Below are 18,115 nucleotides of genomic sequence, written 5' to 3' on the forward strand. Positions count from 1 at the left end.
GCTTGTGGGTGTAGCAGAGTGGTGGTTAATTTGCATATTACTCTTTTATTAGATAGGATATTTTTTATTAATTTCAGAGAGGAAAGGAGAGCAGAGATAGAAACATCAATGATGAGAGAGAATCATTCATCGGCTGCCTCCTGCAATGCCCCACACGGGATCAAGCCTGCAACCCCAGCATGTGCCCTGACCAGGAATCAAACCGTGACCTCCTGGTTCATAGGTCAATGCTCAATTGCTTTTAGACCGAAAGGAACAGGGAGAAAGAGAGAGAGAAACATCAATTGGTTGCCTCCCATATGCACCCTGACCAGGGATCAAACCTACAACCTACGTATATGTCCCAACTTGGGATCGAACCTGCAACTTTTTGGAGTATGGGAGGATGCTCCAACCCAAGCTGGGGAATGACCCACAGTTTTTAAAAATGCACTGCTAAGGAGGTACCTGAAGCTGAAGAATACACATGACAGATTTTTCTGCAGCATCCGTTTTACTCAAAGGTAAAGGAGAAATACATTTTTATATTAACATATATAGATGCATTATGGAATAGCATGCAACTTCAAAGAAATTTTGTTTTTATGATGCGCTACTTAGTATTATACTTCTAATCCTGACCTTTCTTCCCACCTTCACCCCAGTATGTATGTCCATACTTCCCTCTTCTGTTAAGGGATAGAGACTAGAGACTAGAAAAAACTTGAGAGTGCTGTTCTTTTGAACACTTTAGAACAAGTTTATATTTTGACTAAACCTAAATGTTTGTTCAGAACTTTGAATAGTATATTTTATAATCATTATTTATATTGAGTACTTCTACTTAGTATGAGTGCCAGTTCCTGATCTAGAAACTGAGAATACAGAGTGAACAAGAGGCAAAAATCTCTTCCTTATAGAACTCATATTCTCCTGGAGGTGGGGCATGTGGCATGGGGGACAGGCAATAAACAAACAAATTAGTAAAATAGTATGTCTGATGAGGGCAATGGAGAAAAATAAAGCAGAGATTGAAGTGGGGAGTCCTAGAATTGGAGATTGAGTGTTGTAATTTTATAAATATGTTGGTCATGTAAGAGCTACCTGAAAAGATAATCCTCCTATATAATAAAAGCCTGATATGCTAAGTGTCCAGTCATCCGGTCAGCTGTTCAACCAATCAGAGCGTAATATGCTAATGATATGCTAAGGCCACTCAACCACTCACTATGACGTGCACTGATCACCAGGGGGCAGATGCTCCTACCAGTAGGTTAGCTTGCTGCTGGGGTCTGGCCGTGCAGCCCTCCTGCCGTCCCTCCCACACTGGCCAACTTCTTGCATCCCTCCCCGGCCCCAATCATGCATCGGTGGGGTCCCTCGGCCTGGCCTGAGCCCTCTCGCAATCTGGGACCCCTCGGGATGTCTGAGAGCCGGTTTTGGCCCAATCCCGCAAGCCAGGCCGAGGGACCCCACTAGTGCACGAATTCATGCACTGGACCTCTAGTATTCGATAAAAGTAAAAACCTAAAGGAGGCTAGGAATGAGCCGTGCATATTACTGAAGGAAGAGACTGCCAGACAAAGTAACAGCATATGCAAAAAGCCACAAGAGAGGAGTGTGGCTGGCATGTGCAAGGAACTCAACAACAGGCTCCTGTGGCTGACATGGAGCAAGCATGAGAAGAGTCATAGCACAAACCATCAGAGGCAATAGGGATCAGATTTCAGGCAATTGTAACTTTAATTTTTATTCTGAGTGAGATGGGAAGTCATTGGAGGGTTGAGCAGAGAAGTATTTGTGAGCTGACCTACATTTTAAGTTCACTCTGGCTGCTGTGTCAAGAATAGACTGAGGAAGGTAGGTGTACGGAGTGGGGAAGAAAAGTACAGAAGCTGAGAGACCATTAAAAGGCTTTGCAGTATTCCATTTACTGAGTTTGGAAGGACAGCAGGTTATTTTAAAGATGAGGAGGAGAGAGCAGGAATTTGTTTTTGGAAATGTTCATTTGAGATACTATCTAAACATACCAAGTAATATAAATGTGATAATAGATATCTTACAGACAAGGTGGGTATTGATGTTAAAGCTCTTGGAAAATAGTTTCCCAACGTGTCTGGGTTATGTCTTTCTATTCTGTACCTGTTAGGATAGTTAATTTAAAAAAAAAAAAAAAAAAAAAAAAAAAGACCTCCCTCCTACTTCCAAAGCAATCAATATCATATCATACTCTTTAAAGTTGACTTAGTTCTCTTTAAAAGTAACTGCCATCTGGATTGAATCGGAACTGGCTTCATACTTTGTTCCCTTGATTCTTTTATGCCTTAACTCCTGAGGAGTGATTGGCATATCCTTGGAGAATCTAGTATTTTTTGTGAATACATATGTTATTCTTTCTTAGCATATAAATGTTATTTTAGCTGATTGATTTGAAACTAAAAGAGCCCACATATCACCCCATCTCTGCTTCATTCAGTATCAATTTATGTAATGAGAGAGATGTTGGGATTATGTTATGCAGATAAATGATGTAGAGGTAGAAAAAAAGGATGAGAAATGAATATTTAATTCCATTTGCTCAACATCTTCACCTTAATTTCATGCAACAGATATTCATTGAGCCACTAATATGCTAGTGAAAAATGGGAGCCCCTGCACTCGAGGAGCTCATTGTGTTCAGGGTGAGGCAGGTGTAAAGTTAGTACTAAACCAATTGTATGCTGCAGTGGAAGTGTATGCACTGGGTGCTGTAAGGGGAAGGATAAGAGCTATCCTGAGAAATCTCAATCTTGAACTGAATTTAAGATTACATAGAGCCCTGGCCAGGCAGCTCAGTTGTTCAAAGCATCATCCCAGGTTATGGGTTCAATCTCTGGTCAGGACATATACAATATTCAACCAATGAATGCATAAATAAGTGATACAACAAATCTCTCTCTCTCTTTCTCAAATCAATAAATAAAATTTTTTAAAAGATTACATATTTTCCAGACAGCTAAAACTTCAGAAGACTTTATTAAGTAGAAAAAACAACAGGTAAAGAGGCACAGAGCTGTGAGTTTCAGTATTTGGGGAACAGGAAGTAATTTTGATGTGGTTGAAGTTAAGGAAATGGGCTAGAGAGGGACCAGATCCAAGAGAACCATATATATTCTTGAAATGCAGTTCTAGCCAAGAGTAAAAGTTTGAGAGCTGCAAAATGCAGATTTTGAAAAACGAATGGAAAAGAGCTGAAACACTTCCTCCCAAAGAGTGATCTGTGTATAGTTGATCTTGTCAAAAGATGATATTTTACCAAGGACACAGTAGCAAGAAGAAGCATTAAGTTAACGGTTTGCTAATAAGCCTTTTTATCTCTTCCCATCTCTTAGCATAGTAGTAGTGCTACATTTGAGCATGTGTAAGATGTCTAGTAAGTCTAATACGATTATCCTTAATTATGAAAAATTCCAAGTAAAAACGGTAAAACAGAAGACCGGGAATTTTTCCTTAACAAACACTTGTTATAGTACTTATTTTAAGGCACCATTCTAAGCGCTTTGCAAATATTAACTCATTATTTTATAATAACCCATGCATTCAGTGCTGTTGTTATCTCCATTCTACAGGCAGGAAACTGAGCTGGGTACTACTTGGCCCAAAATCACAACCAGTGACAAGAGTCAGAATTTGAAATCACGTCTGATCTGGTTCCCAAGTTCATGTTCTGAACTACTGTGTCCATTGTTTCTGCTTTTCCCAGCTTCTCAGAATTATTCTAGAACCGAAGTCCAGGAACCCTGAAACTGTATGTCAAATGCTGCACGCACGTTTTTCAGGAAGAGGGTCCACGGCCTTCATCTTTGTATTAAAAGTGTCCTCAAGCATAATAGTTTAGCACTGCTAACCCAACCTAGAGGGGCTTTTCATGTCCGTTTCGTTGCTAAAGAACTCCAATTGGAATATGGATTCCCTCACAAGATATATAAGTTTTTGGTTAAGTACCACCAATATTATTCCTTGGAGGACAAAGATTATCTTTTCTGTATTCTTTATATATCAAATGGTTAGGACATAGTAAACATAAATAAATGTTTGAATGAATGGCACTTTGTGAAAAATGACTGCTTTATAGCCAAAGATATTAGTAGATAATCACTTATATTTCACATAAGACCTTCATGTAACCACATTACCCCACCTATACCACCCCAGTTTTCACCTCTAAATGCCCTTTATAGAGCCTGGCACTCCTCTATCCTCTTGGTACCCTTATTTGAAATGAGTCCTCCTTCTCTCAATGCTAAGTATTAATTAGAAAATGCCTCTTTCCCAGAAGCCCACGCTGGTATAAATTTTTTGAAGTGTTACTGTAGCACCTCTAAAATGTCCAAAGTCCCTCTTTTCCTAAGGTTAGTTTCCCCACTTATATTCACCATTCTCAAACTTTTTGAGAATCCTGCTGTTCCAGCATTTGGGGCATCAGATTATGTGATAGAGGTCACTCCTAGGAGGTTGGTAATTGAAAGGTTAAAAACACAAGTTACTCCTGTTATTTGCAGATTTTTAATATTTCCTACAACTTTTGTGATATACTATGTTAGTACAGTTTTGGTAATATTATTATACTTAAATCCTTTTATTCCTGAAATATTAATGTTTATTGCATGTAATATTATTATATGTAAGATCATTTTTCTTGAATAATTGGTATTTATTGCATGTAACATCACATTTAAATCGTTTTTGGGGAAAAAAACACACACAAGTTACAAGGAAAGTAATTGATGGATTCTTCTGGGAGAGAGAACAGAAAGACTGTTAAGTAGACATAACCAAACTATGGAGGAGGAAATAAAAGTACTGTTTAAGGTTGGGAAGATAATAAATGTAAAAGAACTAGAAGTCTTTGGAAAGAGGATATTTGGAGCTCATAGCCAAAGTTTGATGAATAGTAGATATGCTGTTGAGGTGTGGGCATTTGTCCCCCCAAAGAACAGTGTTGGGGGTGGGGATATAATGGTGCTAGATAGGCACTCCCCCCACTCTTTGTTTTCTTAGAGCAAAATGAAAGAGAAATAGGCATGGTTACTGATTACAGAACTTGCCCAGAGAAATGTTTTCCTGCAGTGCCAAGAGCATGAATAGGAAAGTCACTAATGACAGAAACCAGTGGGAAGTGGTGGTTTAAAGCAATTCTCCTCCTCCTCCTCTCCCTTCTTACAGTATATGGTTCTTATAATCTGCCTCACTGGAAGCTGCCTGTTCCTGAATGTATATGCCAACCAGTGTTGTCCCTGAATAAAAATACTAACTTCTTGAAAAATATAAACAGCATGCTCTGAATTGAATGGGCCATGGAAGCTTGTATTGTGAGAAGAAAACTCATTTCTTTGCTTGCTCAAAGGCTTTTTCTTTTTTTTCTTAATCCTCACCAGAGGATATGTTTATTAAGTTGAAAGGGGAGGGAGGGATGGAGGGAGAGAAGGAAGGAAGGAAAACATCAACTAGTTGCCTCCCGTATGTGCCTCGACCAGGAATGGAACCTGCAACCTTTTGGTGTATAGGACGATGCTTCAATCAACTGAGCCACTTGGCCAGGGCCAAAGGCTTTTCCTTCTTATAGTCATCTGATTTACCAGTATTTTACCCACAAGCTTTTCCAACCATAAGACTTAGGAAATAAGATTTTATAAAAGAAACAACTTTTACGCCAAAACCGGTTTGGCTCAGTGGATAGAGCGTCGGCCTGCGGACTGAAGGGTCCCGGGTTCGATTCCGGTCAAGGGCATGTACCTTGGTTGCGGGCACATCTCCAGTAGGAGGTGTGCAGGAGGCAGCTGATCGATGTTTCTCTCTCATCGATGTTTCTAGCTCTCTATACCTCTCCCTTCCTCTCTGTAAAATATCAATAAAATATATTTAAAAAAAAAAAAAAAGAAACAACTTTAAAACCAACATCTAAAAAAAAGATAAGGGGCAGTATGACCACTTATTTGTGGGGGAAGGGGGGGTGATCAGGTTTTAGGGTCATACAAATTGCATTTGAGCCTGTTTCTTCTGTGTACTAGCAGTATGACCCTGGATCTTTCTGAACCTCAGTTTCTCATCTGTAAAATGAAAAGGGAGTGATACCTACTTTGGGATGGTAATAATGAGTATTAGAAATTATATCATTAATAGGTAGGTAGTAGTAGCAACTACTGTTAATAACCATAGAAACAAAGGAATAATTGAATAGAATATTCTGGGTATGGAACTTGTGCCTTTAATTCATTCCCCCTTGGAGCTCCTCCTAAGAGAGAGGTAGTGTTGCAGGTTGTCACAATACTCACTCTAACAGTGCAATGAGTAAGGATATGCTTTGCAATGTATGGGCTGGTGTGTCTTGATTTTAGGAGTCCTGCTCTGTCTAAAGGAGAAACGAAATAGGGTGATATATTTCAAGACACATAAGTGTTCTTTTCTGCGTTCTGGCTTCCTGTGATGTTCTAATTTTCCCTTGTTCTTTCCTGGCAGGTAGCTGTGAAAAACAATATTGATGTCTTTTACTTCAGCTGCCTCATCCCACTCAATGTGCTTTTTGTAGAAGATGGCAAAATGGGTGAGTATGTCCTCCTGTCCTGGCAAATGTACCTTTGCCCTTCCCCTGAATGTTAGGCAGAGCATAGCCCAAAAGTACAAGTTATTTTGAGGTTTGAAAAAAATGGAATGGGTAAGGCTATTCTAAAGCTCTAATAATTGCTAATTACGTATTCGCCTGAGTCACAGTGGTCTTGTTTTGCTGTTGGTCTCTAAAATTACAATACCGATTTTCTGAATAACCCCGTCACCCTAGCATACAGAGTATAGGCATACCTCATTTTACTACACTTCACAGATACTGCATTTTTTTACAAATGGAAGTTTGTGGCAATCCTGCATTGAGCAAGTCTGTTGGTGCCATTTTTCCAACATTTGCTCACTGGTTTCTCTGTCACATTTTTGTAATTCTCTTACTATTTCACACTTTTTTTTTTAAAATATATTTTATTGATTTTTTACAGAGAGGAAGGGAGAGGGATAGAGAGTTAGAAACATTGATGAGAGAGAAACATCAATCAGCCGCCTCCTGCACACCCCCTACTGAGGATGTGCCCGCAACCAAGGTACATGCCCTTGACCGGAATCGAACCTGGGACCCTTCAATCCACAGGCTGACGCTCTATCCACTGAGCCAAACCGGTTTCGGCTATTTCACACTTTTTTATTGTAATTATAGTAATCCTATATAATAAAAGCCTAATATGCAAATCAATCAAACAGCAGAACCACTGGACGTTATGATGTGTACTGACCACCAGGGGGCAGACTCTCAACACAGGAGCTGCCCCCAGCCTGTAGGCCCCAACTGGCGGCGGCTGCGGTGGGCAGGGCCGGCGAGTGGGCAGCGCCAGGCCAGCCAAGGCAGGTGCCAGTGGGTCCACCCCCTCCCCCCCCGACCAGTCGCCCCACAGATCGGCCTTGACTGCCAGCCAGGCCTAGGGATCCTACCTGTGCATGAATTTCATGCACTGGGCCTCTAGTTTGTAATAAACCACTAGTATTACTCATGTGGTTGTTGACATTTCTCTTTTCCCTTACTATAAAACCACCATCTAATAAAACTAGCATATATTGGTACACATTAAATTGTATTGGCACTTAATTGACTTGGTTTTTACGGTCCTCTTTGGGTAAGCAAGACAGACATATGGTGAAATTAAATATCAGAAAGGTTACAAACTTACCCAAAGTTACCAAATAGGAAAACAGTGGAGCCAAAACTAAACCCTAGATGTAAACTCTTCCAGTATATCTTAGTGCTACTGATGAGGGATTAATTGATTGGAGTATAGCATCTCTGCATGGCCAAAAATGGGCTCCAGGCCCAGGCTAACCCTGGCTGTATTGCTATTGCAAGAGCCAGCACTCCAAAGTAGAAATGGTGCAAGTCATCAGAAATCAGAATATTGACAGATTGTGCACATCCTTCCTTCCCTCTGCTTCCCCATGCAGAGCGCCAGGTCTTTCTTGCAACATGGAAGGATATTCCCAATGAAAATGAACTTCAGTTTCAGATTAAGGAATGTCATTTAAATGCTGGTGAGTAATGACTACATTTAATTTTTTGTCCTTATATACCTCTTCTTTTTATACTTACCTTGTTTCTAGTGGTTATATGGTAGATATATTACTTTGCAAACTTCTCTTTAAAAACTTGGGATGTTTTGATGTTAGATACTAGATTACTATAAGCCAACGGATTTAAGAAATAAGCTAAAATGGTTCCATCTTTGCAGTTCAGTAGTTGAACATATGTTAGTCATATATTTGAACATCCTGTAAGCCATTAAATAATGGGAATGGCATTTAAGGATGTACACTCTCCCTAGAATTAAAAGGACTATTTTTCCTTTATTATCTACCTTCAATATGGGAGGAAAAGGGATTCTGATATCCTTATTTAGAATCCTGTGTTTGTTATTAAATAAGAATACATCATAGTTGATTAAAGACTAGTTGGTAACCTTTTTCTTTCTTGCCTTGTATCAGCATTTATCATGATGCTACCTCTTTAATCGCCATTGAAAAGCCCCAGACCCTTTTGTAGTCATTTTTATAACCATGTTAGCGTAATAGCGGTGACACAAGAGGAGAAACAATAGCAGCTGTCAGTCCCTAGGGCTTTGTTTCACCGAAGTGTTCCTCAAGAGTGGAAGGAGCACTAAGCTCTTCAGAGTCCTGTCTTCGTCCAGTCTCTTGTTAGGTTAATACAAGGTTAAGTTTAAATAAAAGTTAGCCTTGGTGTTTGGTCCATACCTCCTTTTTCTTCGTTTGCCCCTCATTTCATCCACCATATGTTGCCGGTTCTCATAAGTGTTTTTCTTATGCTGCCATTCCCTTCTAGCTAGCATAGTACTGAAAGAAGAAGGCAATGTGGCAGGTACAGAGAGAGGGAAAAACTGTCTTCTCACTCCAAATTTTTCTTTTTAATTTTAGTGTTTTTGTTTTGTTTTGTTTTGTTTTTGGCTCTATGATGTATTCATTCTCTGTTCAGACAAATATTCTTTTCTGAGAAGGTTTCTTTGGAGCCCTTGGAGAGGTGTTTGAGGAGATAAGTCTTGTATAATTTTTTTTTTAATATATTTTATTGATTTCTTACAGAGAGGAAGGGAGAGGGATAGAGAGTTAGAAACATCGATGAGAGAGAAACATCGATCAGCCGCCTCCTGCACACCCCCTACTGGGGATGTGCCCGCAACCAAGGTACATGCCCTTGACCGGAATCGAACCTGGGACCTTTCAGTCCGCAGGCTGACGCTCTATCCACTGAGCCAAACCGGTTTCGGCGTCTTGTATAATTTTTATTGTAATAACTAGTTAATTGATTTTCTTCAAGACTACCATATATCTGCCTTCTTTCTAACATATTCTTGGTCTAGGTTTCTCACCATGACTGGTTATGTCTTTATGCAACAAAACCAGAGTTTTTGCTGTTTACACACACACGCACACACACAACCATACTCAAATTGAACTGCTTTTTGTGCCGTGTTCTAGGTAGATGACAGTGTTTCCTGTCACTCTCTGTGAGGTTCACCACAAAACTCATTTGATGAGTGTAGGAGGTTGGGCAACTTTCCACAGTACAACAAGCTGTTCTTCAGGAGGACGTCAGGTGCTTCAGGAAGCTTGTCAGGTCCACAGTGGCTGCTCATGCTAAGGACCAGCATGGATCCTGTCAAGAGAAGCAGCCTCTGTACCCAGCTTGGAAAAGACCAGGCCCTTTGTTATAGTTATCCTTGTGGTAGTTGGTCCTTTGGCAACATTTCTTATATTATGCTCCTGAAAACATTTGTTCTTTTTAAAAAGGTGGGCGCGGGGTGGCCGCAGGCGGCGATCCTGTGGTCAATTAAAGTTGAAAAATGCAGTGCACGATGTGCCTGTCTTAGAAGTTGCTATTGCATATTAGCACACTAAAAGCTGAGGAGTCCCACACTGAGAACACCTGTTTAGATCATGTTGACTGGCATTTAAAATTACAGAATGTTAACATTTTTTGGAACACAAGAGTTCCTTCAACACGATCTGGAAAACATTGGCCTGTAGACACACAGGAAAAGGCCAGACTGATTGGAAAGGTTTGGTTTCTGATATCCATATGAAAGGAACATGCTTTAAAGGGGAGGGGAGGAAGTTTGGATAACTTATTCTGGCCTGCCAAAATAATAGAAAAGATCTCCCTGCTTCCAGATTGGAATCGTGAACACTATTGTGCCTTGATGTACATTCGTGATCTTGCCAAAGAAGTATCTGGCGTTTCTCCCAGTGGGGCTGTGTCCTCTGATGTAGCCTGGACCAGTTTCTCAGAGCAAGTCCATTCTGATCAGTTCTGCCATGGCTTCGTGCCAGTTTCTCCTTGTCTTGGGTGCTCCAAATGCCAGCGAACGGGTTTTCCAGTGTTACACAGCTCTATGGTGGCACTGCACATGGAGCAGAAGGAAAAACAGCCTCTCCAGGAGACCAAGCCATCATTTTCCCACACTAAACCCTGCTAGTCTTTCAAGAAGCTAATCCTTTCTCACTTTTCATCTGCCTCCACCCCAGGGTCTAGAGTGCCCTGGCCTTTGCACTTCCTTCCATTCTTGAAGCTCTATTAACATGAATGTTTCCAGGTTTAGTGCCTTCTGATTCAACACCCTGGGTCTAGCTGAGAGCTAAAAATACCATCCTTTCCAGCTGATCTGCCCTAATCGCAATAGCACCAACACTTTAAATAGCTTTTCTGTGCCAGAGTTGACATTTGACAGATGGCAGTAACGGTCTGAGGGCTATGGGAAGTGACAAGCTTAAAGGACTTACCAACCTAGCATTGAGCTTTCACTTTTGCTCCTCCGTTTCTTTCTAAAGAAGAAATTCTCTTTGGAAAAAAAAAAAAAAAAGAAGAAGAAATTCTCTTCCCAAGCCTTAATAATTAATCAGATCTTAATAGAAAGGCATATGTGATAGGGGTGCTTGTGTGCCACTAGTTGTATAAATACTAGAAAATACTAGATCAGAAATGCACTAACTTCTGGGTCTCCCTGCTTTCTAGTACTAGTCATCTCTACTGGTGTTAGGAGATCTGTATGAATCCATGTTGTAGCTTACCATTACAGCTGCATTTAGGGTTGGTATATGTCTGGGACCACTGTCTGAAGTAAATAAGAAGTAGTTGCATCTCTAGCCATATCTAGAAAGGAATCTTTCTGGCATGCGGTCTACAAACTTCTTTTTTTAAATATTTATTATGCTCTGAAAAGCTCAGAGGCATGTTGTATAAACAGGGGTAGGCAAAAGTTGTACAATTGTTCATATGGCAAATAATACAATAATTAGTAAACTGTGTGTCATGTATTCACAACTATAAACCCATCTGGTCACTAGTGAGGCACTGTCGTGAGGGACAGATGTTTTTGGCAGCAGGGCTAGGCAAGGGTGAGCTCTGTTTCTTTATTTGGGGTGGTTCTCCCCATCCTCTGTAACATCTCGTAAATGGGAACGTTTGCCAGCCAGTACTTCAATGTAGTTTGGTTGCTCAGATGGTAAAAAGTGTTATTTTCAGCAGTCATAGTGGTTTTGAACTTGCTAATGAGTACCACAGGTGGGTGCCAATGCAAAGTCCCCCCTTCCCACTCTCTAAGCACTGTCTTTTCACTCTTGCTGCTGGAAGAGGTGACTTAGCTAAAGTAGGAAGATGAAGGAAGGGAGACCACATCTATACCTTCTAAGATTTTAGGCCCCAGACCCAAAGAGCCAAATTTCAGGAAGACAAATGAACCAGAAGAAATCACATCTTGAAGCAAGTACAGTTGACCCTTGAACAGCACAAGAGTTAGGGATGCTGACCACCATGCAGTCAAAAGTTTGCGGATAACTTAAGTCAGCCCTCCACATGCAGGATTTCCAACCACCATTTGACCCTTGAACACTCGGATTTGAACTGCGTGGGTCAGTTGAAAAACCCACTTATAAGTGGACCCAGACATTTCAAGCCTGTGTTGTTCTCCAACAGTATAATTATATTTGACCATCTTTTTTTTACTCTTTGGGGTACAACTCAGTGTCTTAACATTACCTTCTTATTCTCAAAGTTTCAGTTTTATGTATGTATTGTGTGTGTGTGTTTATAATATGTAAAATATATTTTTTACTGTTAAGTTGTAGTCAATAAGTATAAAATCCATTAATACTCATACACCAAATTAAAAGCAAGTAGTGAAGAAATGGGTTCAATGATTCCATCTTGTTTCCCAGGAGTTCAGGTGTGTGAAAAACACCTGATACCTTGTCAGGAAGTCTGTCCCAGTCTGGCTGGGAAGCCTTATCATACCTGGCTTTCATTGCCATTTTTAATAGCTACATTTAACAGAGTCTGATTATCCTGCCATCTATACATCCTCAAGCTCAAACCTAGTATCTACTAGTAAGATTCATAGAAATTGACTCACACACATTCTTAAGTTATTGAACACGCCCTCCATTCAATATTTCAATAGAAATCATGCCACAGCCATTCAGGAGGAGCAGAGCCAGGTTCCTGGCCAGAATGCTTCCAAAGGTATTATAGTTACATCCCTTCAACTTGCTTACTCTGCCTGGCTGATGGCCATGTTTTCTAATTCTAGAAAGGGTGAGTGTGTATGTGTATTTGTATGCTTCCACTTCTTAGCCTATCATCTCTTACAGAGGTGGTAAATCAGGAGATGTCTTTAGGAATCTGGAACTTTGTAAACATTGTCTAGAACATATTTGTGCCTTTGCAACAAGGTGGCTCTTCAATAAAGGCTCCCACGGTGTGTGTTTTCCACTTCCTTGGAAATGGGCAAGAGCCTTGAAAGTTAGGAGTGGCTTTACAACTTAAAGCAAGCCCCATGTTTTAAAGACAGCCCTGTCAAAAGGTATTAGCCACATTCCAGCTGGTGACATTGCCTAGTAACCCAGTCTAGGCTGCAGGAATCCTTCAATGTGAGAACCAAGGTGACATTCAGAACTGCCTGGTCCCTCAGAGGTGAGTAAAAGAGCATATTGAGGCCTCCTTCTCCAACAGTACTGCGTTTAACTAATAACTAACCTAAGATACACATTTTGGCTCCTCAAAGAGAGCCAGTTCTTAACTACTCTGCTTGGTGCTAGTGAAAACCTTTGGAATTAAGGGGAAAAGTTAACTAATAACTGGGTGTAGTGCAAATGTTTAATGAATGGACTTCAGTGCCTCCTCCTCTGAGCTTCCACTGGTTTGACCGTGGGAGAATGATGTTGGGGCAAGATGGTTTTTTAATGACTATGATGCTATATACATATCAGCATCAGCAACACCTGAGTCAGAGGCCTGGTCACAGGTATTGATGGCAGGTATCCATTGCGTCCCAAATACTGTGGGAAACACAGTGTTGAAAAACTTCAGGATCCCTGTGCCCAGAGAGCTTCCTGTCTAGGAGAGCTTAAACTGTCCATCGTGGCAATCTTTTCCTAGAGAGCACAATAAAATATGACAGGTTTTTAGATGGAAAGAATTTAGTTCCTGAGGTTGGCATGAGTAAATTAAATTCTCATCAGAAATGAACATAATAAACTGTCAACCAAGAAGCAGTGTTTATAATCTCTATTAAAGTTTCTCTTTGATGCTGCAACATCTTCCATATTAGCAGTAAGAAAACAAGAAGAGAGAAATGACCTTTAATTCTAAAATGTCATGTCTCTTTGATGCTATAGTCACAAGGAAGGCCCCATTCCGTTGTTACCTGGATTGGTGACTACAGGCCTCCAATCTGTAACCGGCAACAGCAGCTGAGGTTACGCGGGGCCTTGTAATAATCATCTTTGTACAATTTCAGTCTTCCTCAAAGTCTTTTATTGAGACAGTTTGTTTCATTATTAATTTGAAGTCATGGTACTCCCTACAAGCTTTAGGAGTCATTTGCCTGCTTTAAAAAAAAAAACTTAAACGTCCATGTTAACAAATTTGACTTGCAGGATTTCTGCAACTCTGCTGTTTTCTGATCCTGGCCGTTGAGGCCAGCAGGGCTGGCTCACAGTGAAGTAGTAGTGACTAGGAAGTAGTGTTGTGGATTTGATCGTCAGTCTGCGTCTCCCTGTAGCTCTGAGACCAGTGTTTCAAATATGAATACCAACACGGAAGCCACCCTGGCACACTCATACACCCATTTCTGTCTTTGTCCTCTTTTTTTTTTTTTAATTTTTTTTTAAAAATATATTTTATTGATTTTTTTACAGAGAGAAAGGGAGAGGGAGAGTTAGAAACATAGATGAGAGAGAAACATCAATCAGCTGCCTCTTGCACACCCCCTACTGGGGATGTGCCCGCAACCAAGGTACATGCCCTTGACCAGAATCGAACCTGGGACCCTTGAGTCCGCAGGCCGATGCTCTATCCACTGAGCCACACCAGTTAGGTCTGTCTTTGTCCTCTTCAGACCATTTTTACCTATCTAGCACCAGTTAATACCAACCTCTTTGACCTACCGCAGTGGTCAGCAAACTCATTAGTCAACAGAGCGGCAAACCACAGCTCGCGAGCCACATGTGGCGGCTCGCGAGCCGCATGTGGCTCGCGAGCCGTGGTTTGCTGACCACTGACCTACCGTATCTCCTCAGGTATTTCTTACACTAATACTTAGTTGCCCCGTGTCCTATTTTCTGTCCTGGAATGTGATAGGCACTTTGCTATTAGGGGAGAAGGGCTTTCTGAAATGTGTGCATGGAACGGTGCTTGTTGGGATTTCAGCACGTGTGGCCATTAGGATGTCGGAAGAGAGTTCGTAAGCATTTGCTTGATATTTTGAATCTGTGTTTCTAGACACTGTTTCCAGCAAGTTGCAAAACAACAACGTTTATACTATTGCCAAGAGGAATGTGGAAGGGCAGGACATGCTGTACCAATCTCTGAAGCTCACTAATGGCATTTGGATCTTGGCTGAGCTACGTATCCAGCCTGGAAACCCCAACTATACGGTAAGGCCTTTCTCGGAATGGGTGAGATGGGTTCAAGGAGGGAGGTAAGAGCCCTTTCATTTTTTCTTAGCACCCTGGAAAGGCCTGGAAGAGGCGCTTCAGACCCCATATGTCAAAACAAGTAGTCAATAAAGAAGTCCTCAGTGGCCTCTTTGGAAGATCTCTTTACAGTGTCTGCCCTATCAGCACAGGCATGGTGCCTCTGCAGCAAGGGTGCCTCAAACTTTCCCTAGAATATATAGAGTTGCTCACAATACAGAGCAACTTTTTCAGTCTCAATTAATACATACCTAGCCTGTCCGTGCAGGTGGCCCCATAACAAGCTGCCAGGAGGATTGTTAACATAGTTCATTTCAAGGAGGCCTTCTTTCCTGCTTTTGGAGTTCACGACCTAATGATATCGGAGTTGTGAACACCTGAGACTTTTTTTTAGCATTATTCATCCTGAAATACTTTTATGAAAGGTAAGGCAAAATGGAACACATTTTTGGCAGCCTATAAGGGAACGTTAGTTTAGAAAACTTCTTTGGTGCTACAATGGATTAAAATTTAAATTCTGACAATACTTTTAGGACAGGAGCAAATTCCCTTGTTAAGCAACAAAGATTTATACCCTAGGGCCGTGGTCGGCAAACTGCAGCTCACGAGCCACATGCGGCTCTTTGGCCCCTTGAATGAGGCTCTTCCACAAAATACCACGGCCTGAGCAAGTCTATTTTGAAGAAGTGGTGTTAGAAGAAGTTTAAGTTTAAAAAATTTGGCTCTCAAAAGAAATTTCAATCGTTGTACTGTTGATATTTGGCTCTGTTGACTAATGAGTTTGCTGACCACTGCCCTAGGGGATTTGTTTGCTATTGTCAAATGTGATCTCCCAATAGGATGTTGTCATCTGCATTTTGCAAAGTAAAGGTAAAAACAACTTGGGATGGGAAATATATCTTATTCTTTTGTTATGTTTGAGGTTTCTGAAGGCTGTCTTAAAGGAGGAGACAGGAAAGTGACAGAAGAGAATAAGATTCAATATTGAATAACTCCGAAGAAGCTAATTAGTAGGTTAAGGGAGCCTGTTTTCCTGAAAATAAGACAGTGTCTTATATTAATTTTTGCCCCAAAGACACGCTAGGTCTTATTTTCAGGGGATGTCTTATTTTTCCATGAAGAAGAATACGGTACACATTTATTGTTAAATGAAAATAAAGGAAATTTATTACCTGTATACGGTACGGTAGTTGTCAACACAAAGCAGACAAACTGTGAATCCTACAGTATCAAGAATTTACTCATTTATTCAATGACAATCATGTCATCATCTTCTGGAACATCATCATAACAATCCAATTCCTGAATTTCCTGGTGAATTTCTTGTGACTCCATTTCTTTCAGAATCAGTGGACCAAATCTCTCATGTTTAGCAATAGCACTGTCTTTAAATGAGTACTTGTCAAGGTAGCCTGCTCGCAGTGCATTTGCAATGCAACTGTCAGTGATTTTCTCCCATGAATTCTTCACCCAAGTCACAACTTCTTGCAGTTTAGGTTTCACAAAGTTTCCACGCTGCTTTCTCTCCATTCTATTTTCAATGTAGTCATTAATTTCCATGCGCAATTGTCTTTGAATAGCTTGTTTATTGCAATATCAAGAGTCTGGAGATAGGCCGTCATTCCTGCGGGAATCATTATCTGATCTATTTTTCTTTCGTGAAGAAATGTCTTCATGTCTTTAGCGCGGTGAGTGCTGGCTGCATCCCAGACTAGCAGACCTCTTTGGCTCCCTCGCATAACAAGCGGCAGCATTAAATCGACCCACTTCCTTATAACTGCTTGTGTGGCCCAGGCTTTTTCAGTTTCAAGAATAAAAACGCCCAAAACACGTTCAATCTTTTCCTTCTTGCCCTTAGAAATGATTAAAGGTGGGATTTTAGTGCCATCCAGACAAATTGCCAAAATACAGGAAACACGTGCACTTTCGTAAGCAGTGGAGGGAATGTACACTAAGGAGGCACCCCGCTGTTCAATTGTTGTTTGAGATGATTGGCCCATAAACACTGCAGTTTCATCCATAGCAATCATGTTGGAAAGATTGTATTTAGAGAAGTCAGCATCATCAATAAAGGACTTGAATGCAAGTGCTCGCTTAATAACTTGAGTATCTTCCAACCTAAACAATGTTGTAGATCTTCTTAAAGACAGTTCACTTCGCTGAAGGAAATTATCCAGCCAGTGTTGTGATGCTTTGAAGTCTTCGGGGGCTATGTCAAACTGTGGTGCCATTGCAAGGGCAAATTCTTGAATCTGAGCCCTATTCACAACCAAAGCCTTTGCTCTCCTGTCAACAACCCATTCACAGATCAGGTCTTCCAGCTCGGAAAATAATGGTTGCCGACCTAATCCACACTTGTGCTTTTTAGCATTTCCCTTGTCCACTTGTTCAATGAGGTTACCATACTCTGCTCGCCATTTTCGGACCAATCGGATACTCAACATCTTCTCTTTGCAGAAAGCAGTAAGATTTTGGCCTAAGAGTCTTCCACGATTCCTTTCTTGTGCTCCACGGGGTAGCTTTTTCTTTTTGCGCTCATTTCTAGGGGTAAAAAAAAAAGGAATTGGGGTATCAAGGTGCGGGGAGGGGGATCACTCAAAATGACACAGGGGGGATCAGAGGGGGGAATCAAAATGGCACAGGAGAATCAGAGGGGGGGTTACCATTTTAGTAACCCCTTTTGATCCTCCTGTGTCATTTTGATTGCCCCCTCTGATCCTCCTATGTCATTTTAAGTGATCCCCCTCCCCCAACCCCTGTGCCACTGAACACCTTCACCAGACATCCCCCCTACCCCTTTATCAGACATTTACCCCCTGGGGCCTGCCTGGGGACTGTCACTGGGCTTGCTGGGGCCTGGATCTGGGCTGGAGCAGGGTCTGCCACTGACTGAGAACCTTCAGTCATCATGAAGGCGGCCGCGAGCATCAGGTAGTGTCACCAGAGACAGACCAGCACTCACCACCTTCGCCGCATCCCGTCCGCTCTAATCCTCCTGTCCTTCTACACGCATCTGCGAAAGTCTCCTCCTCTCTCCCGCCCCATGCTCACCGCTCACTCCGACCTCCGCTCCGCCTCCACA

The 18,115-nt window shown here is 41.3% G+C and overlaps 1 protein-coding gene across 5 annotated transcripts in view; it reads left to right on the plus strand.

Annotated features, from left to right (window-relative positions):
- AP2B1 (adaptor related protein complex 2 subunit beta 1) overlaps positions 1-18,115 on the plus strand; it is a 114,675-nt gene that overhangs the window by 87,529 nt on the left and 9,031 nt on the right. For all 5 annotated transcript variants that reach the window (XM_080682045.1, XM_080682044.1, XM_080682048.1 and 2 more), the window contains 3 exons: positions 6,478-6,562; positions 7,996-8,082; positions 14,840-14,994. In XM_080682045.1, the coding sequence (XP_080538171.1) occupies positions 6,478-6,562; positions 7,996-8,082; positions 14,840-14,994 (327 nt within the window). The remainder of the gene's footprint in view (positions 1-6,477; positions 6,563-7,995; positions 8,083-14,839; positions 14,995-18,115) is intronic.

Source organism: Plecotus auritus (assembly GCF_963455305.1).
Source record: "Plecotus auritus genome assembly, chromosome: 7".
NCBI classification, from domain to species: Eukaryota; Metazoa; Chordata; class Mammalia; order Chiroptera; family Vespertilionidae; genus Plecotus; species Plecotus auritus.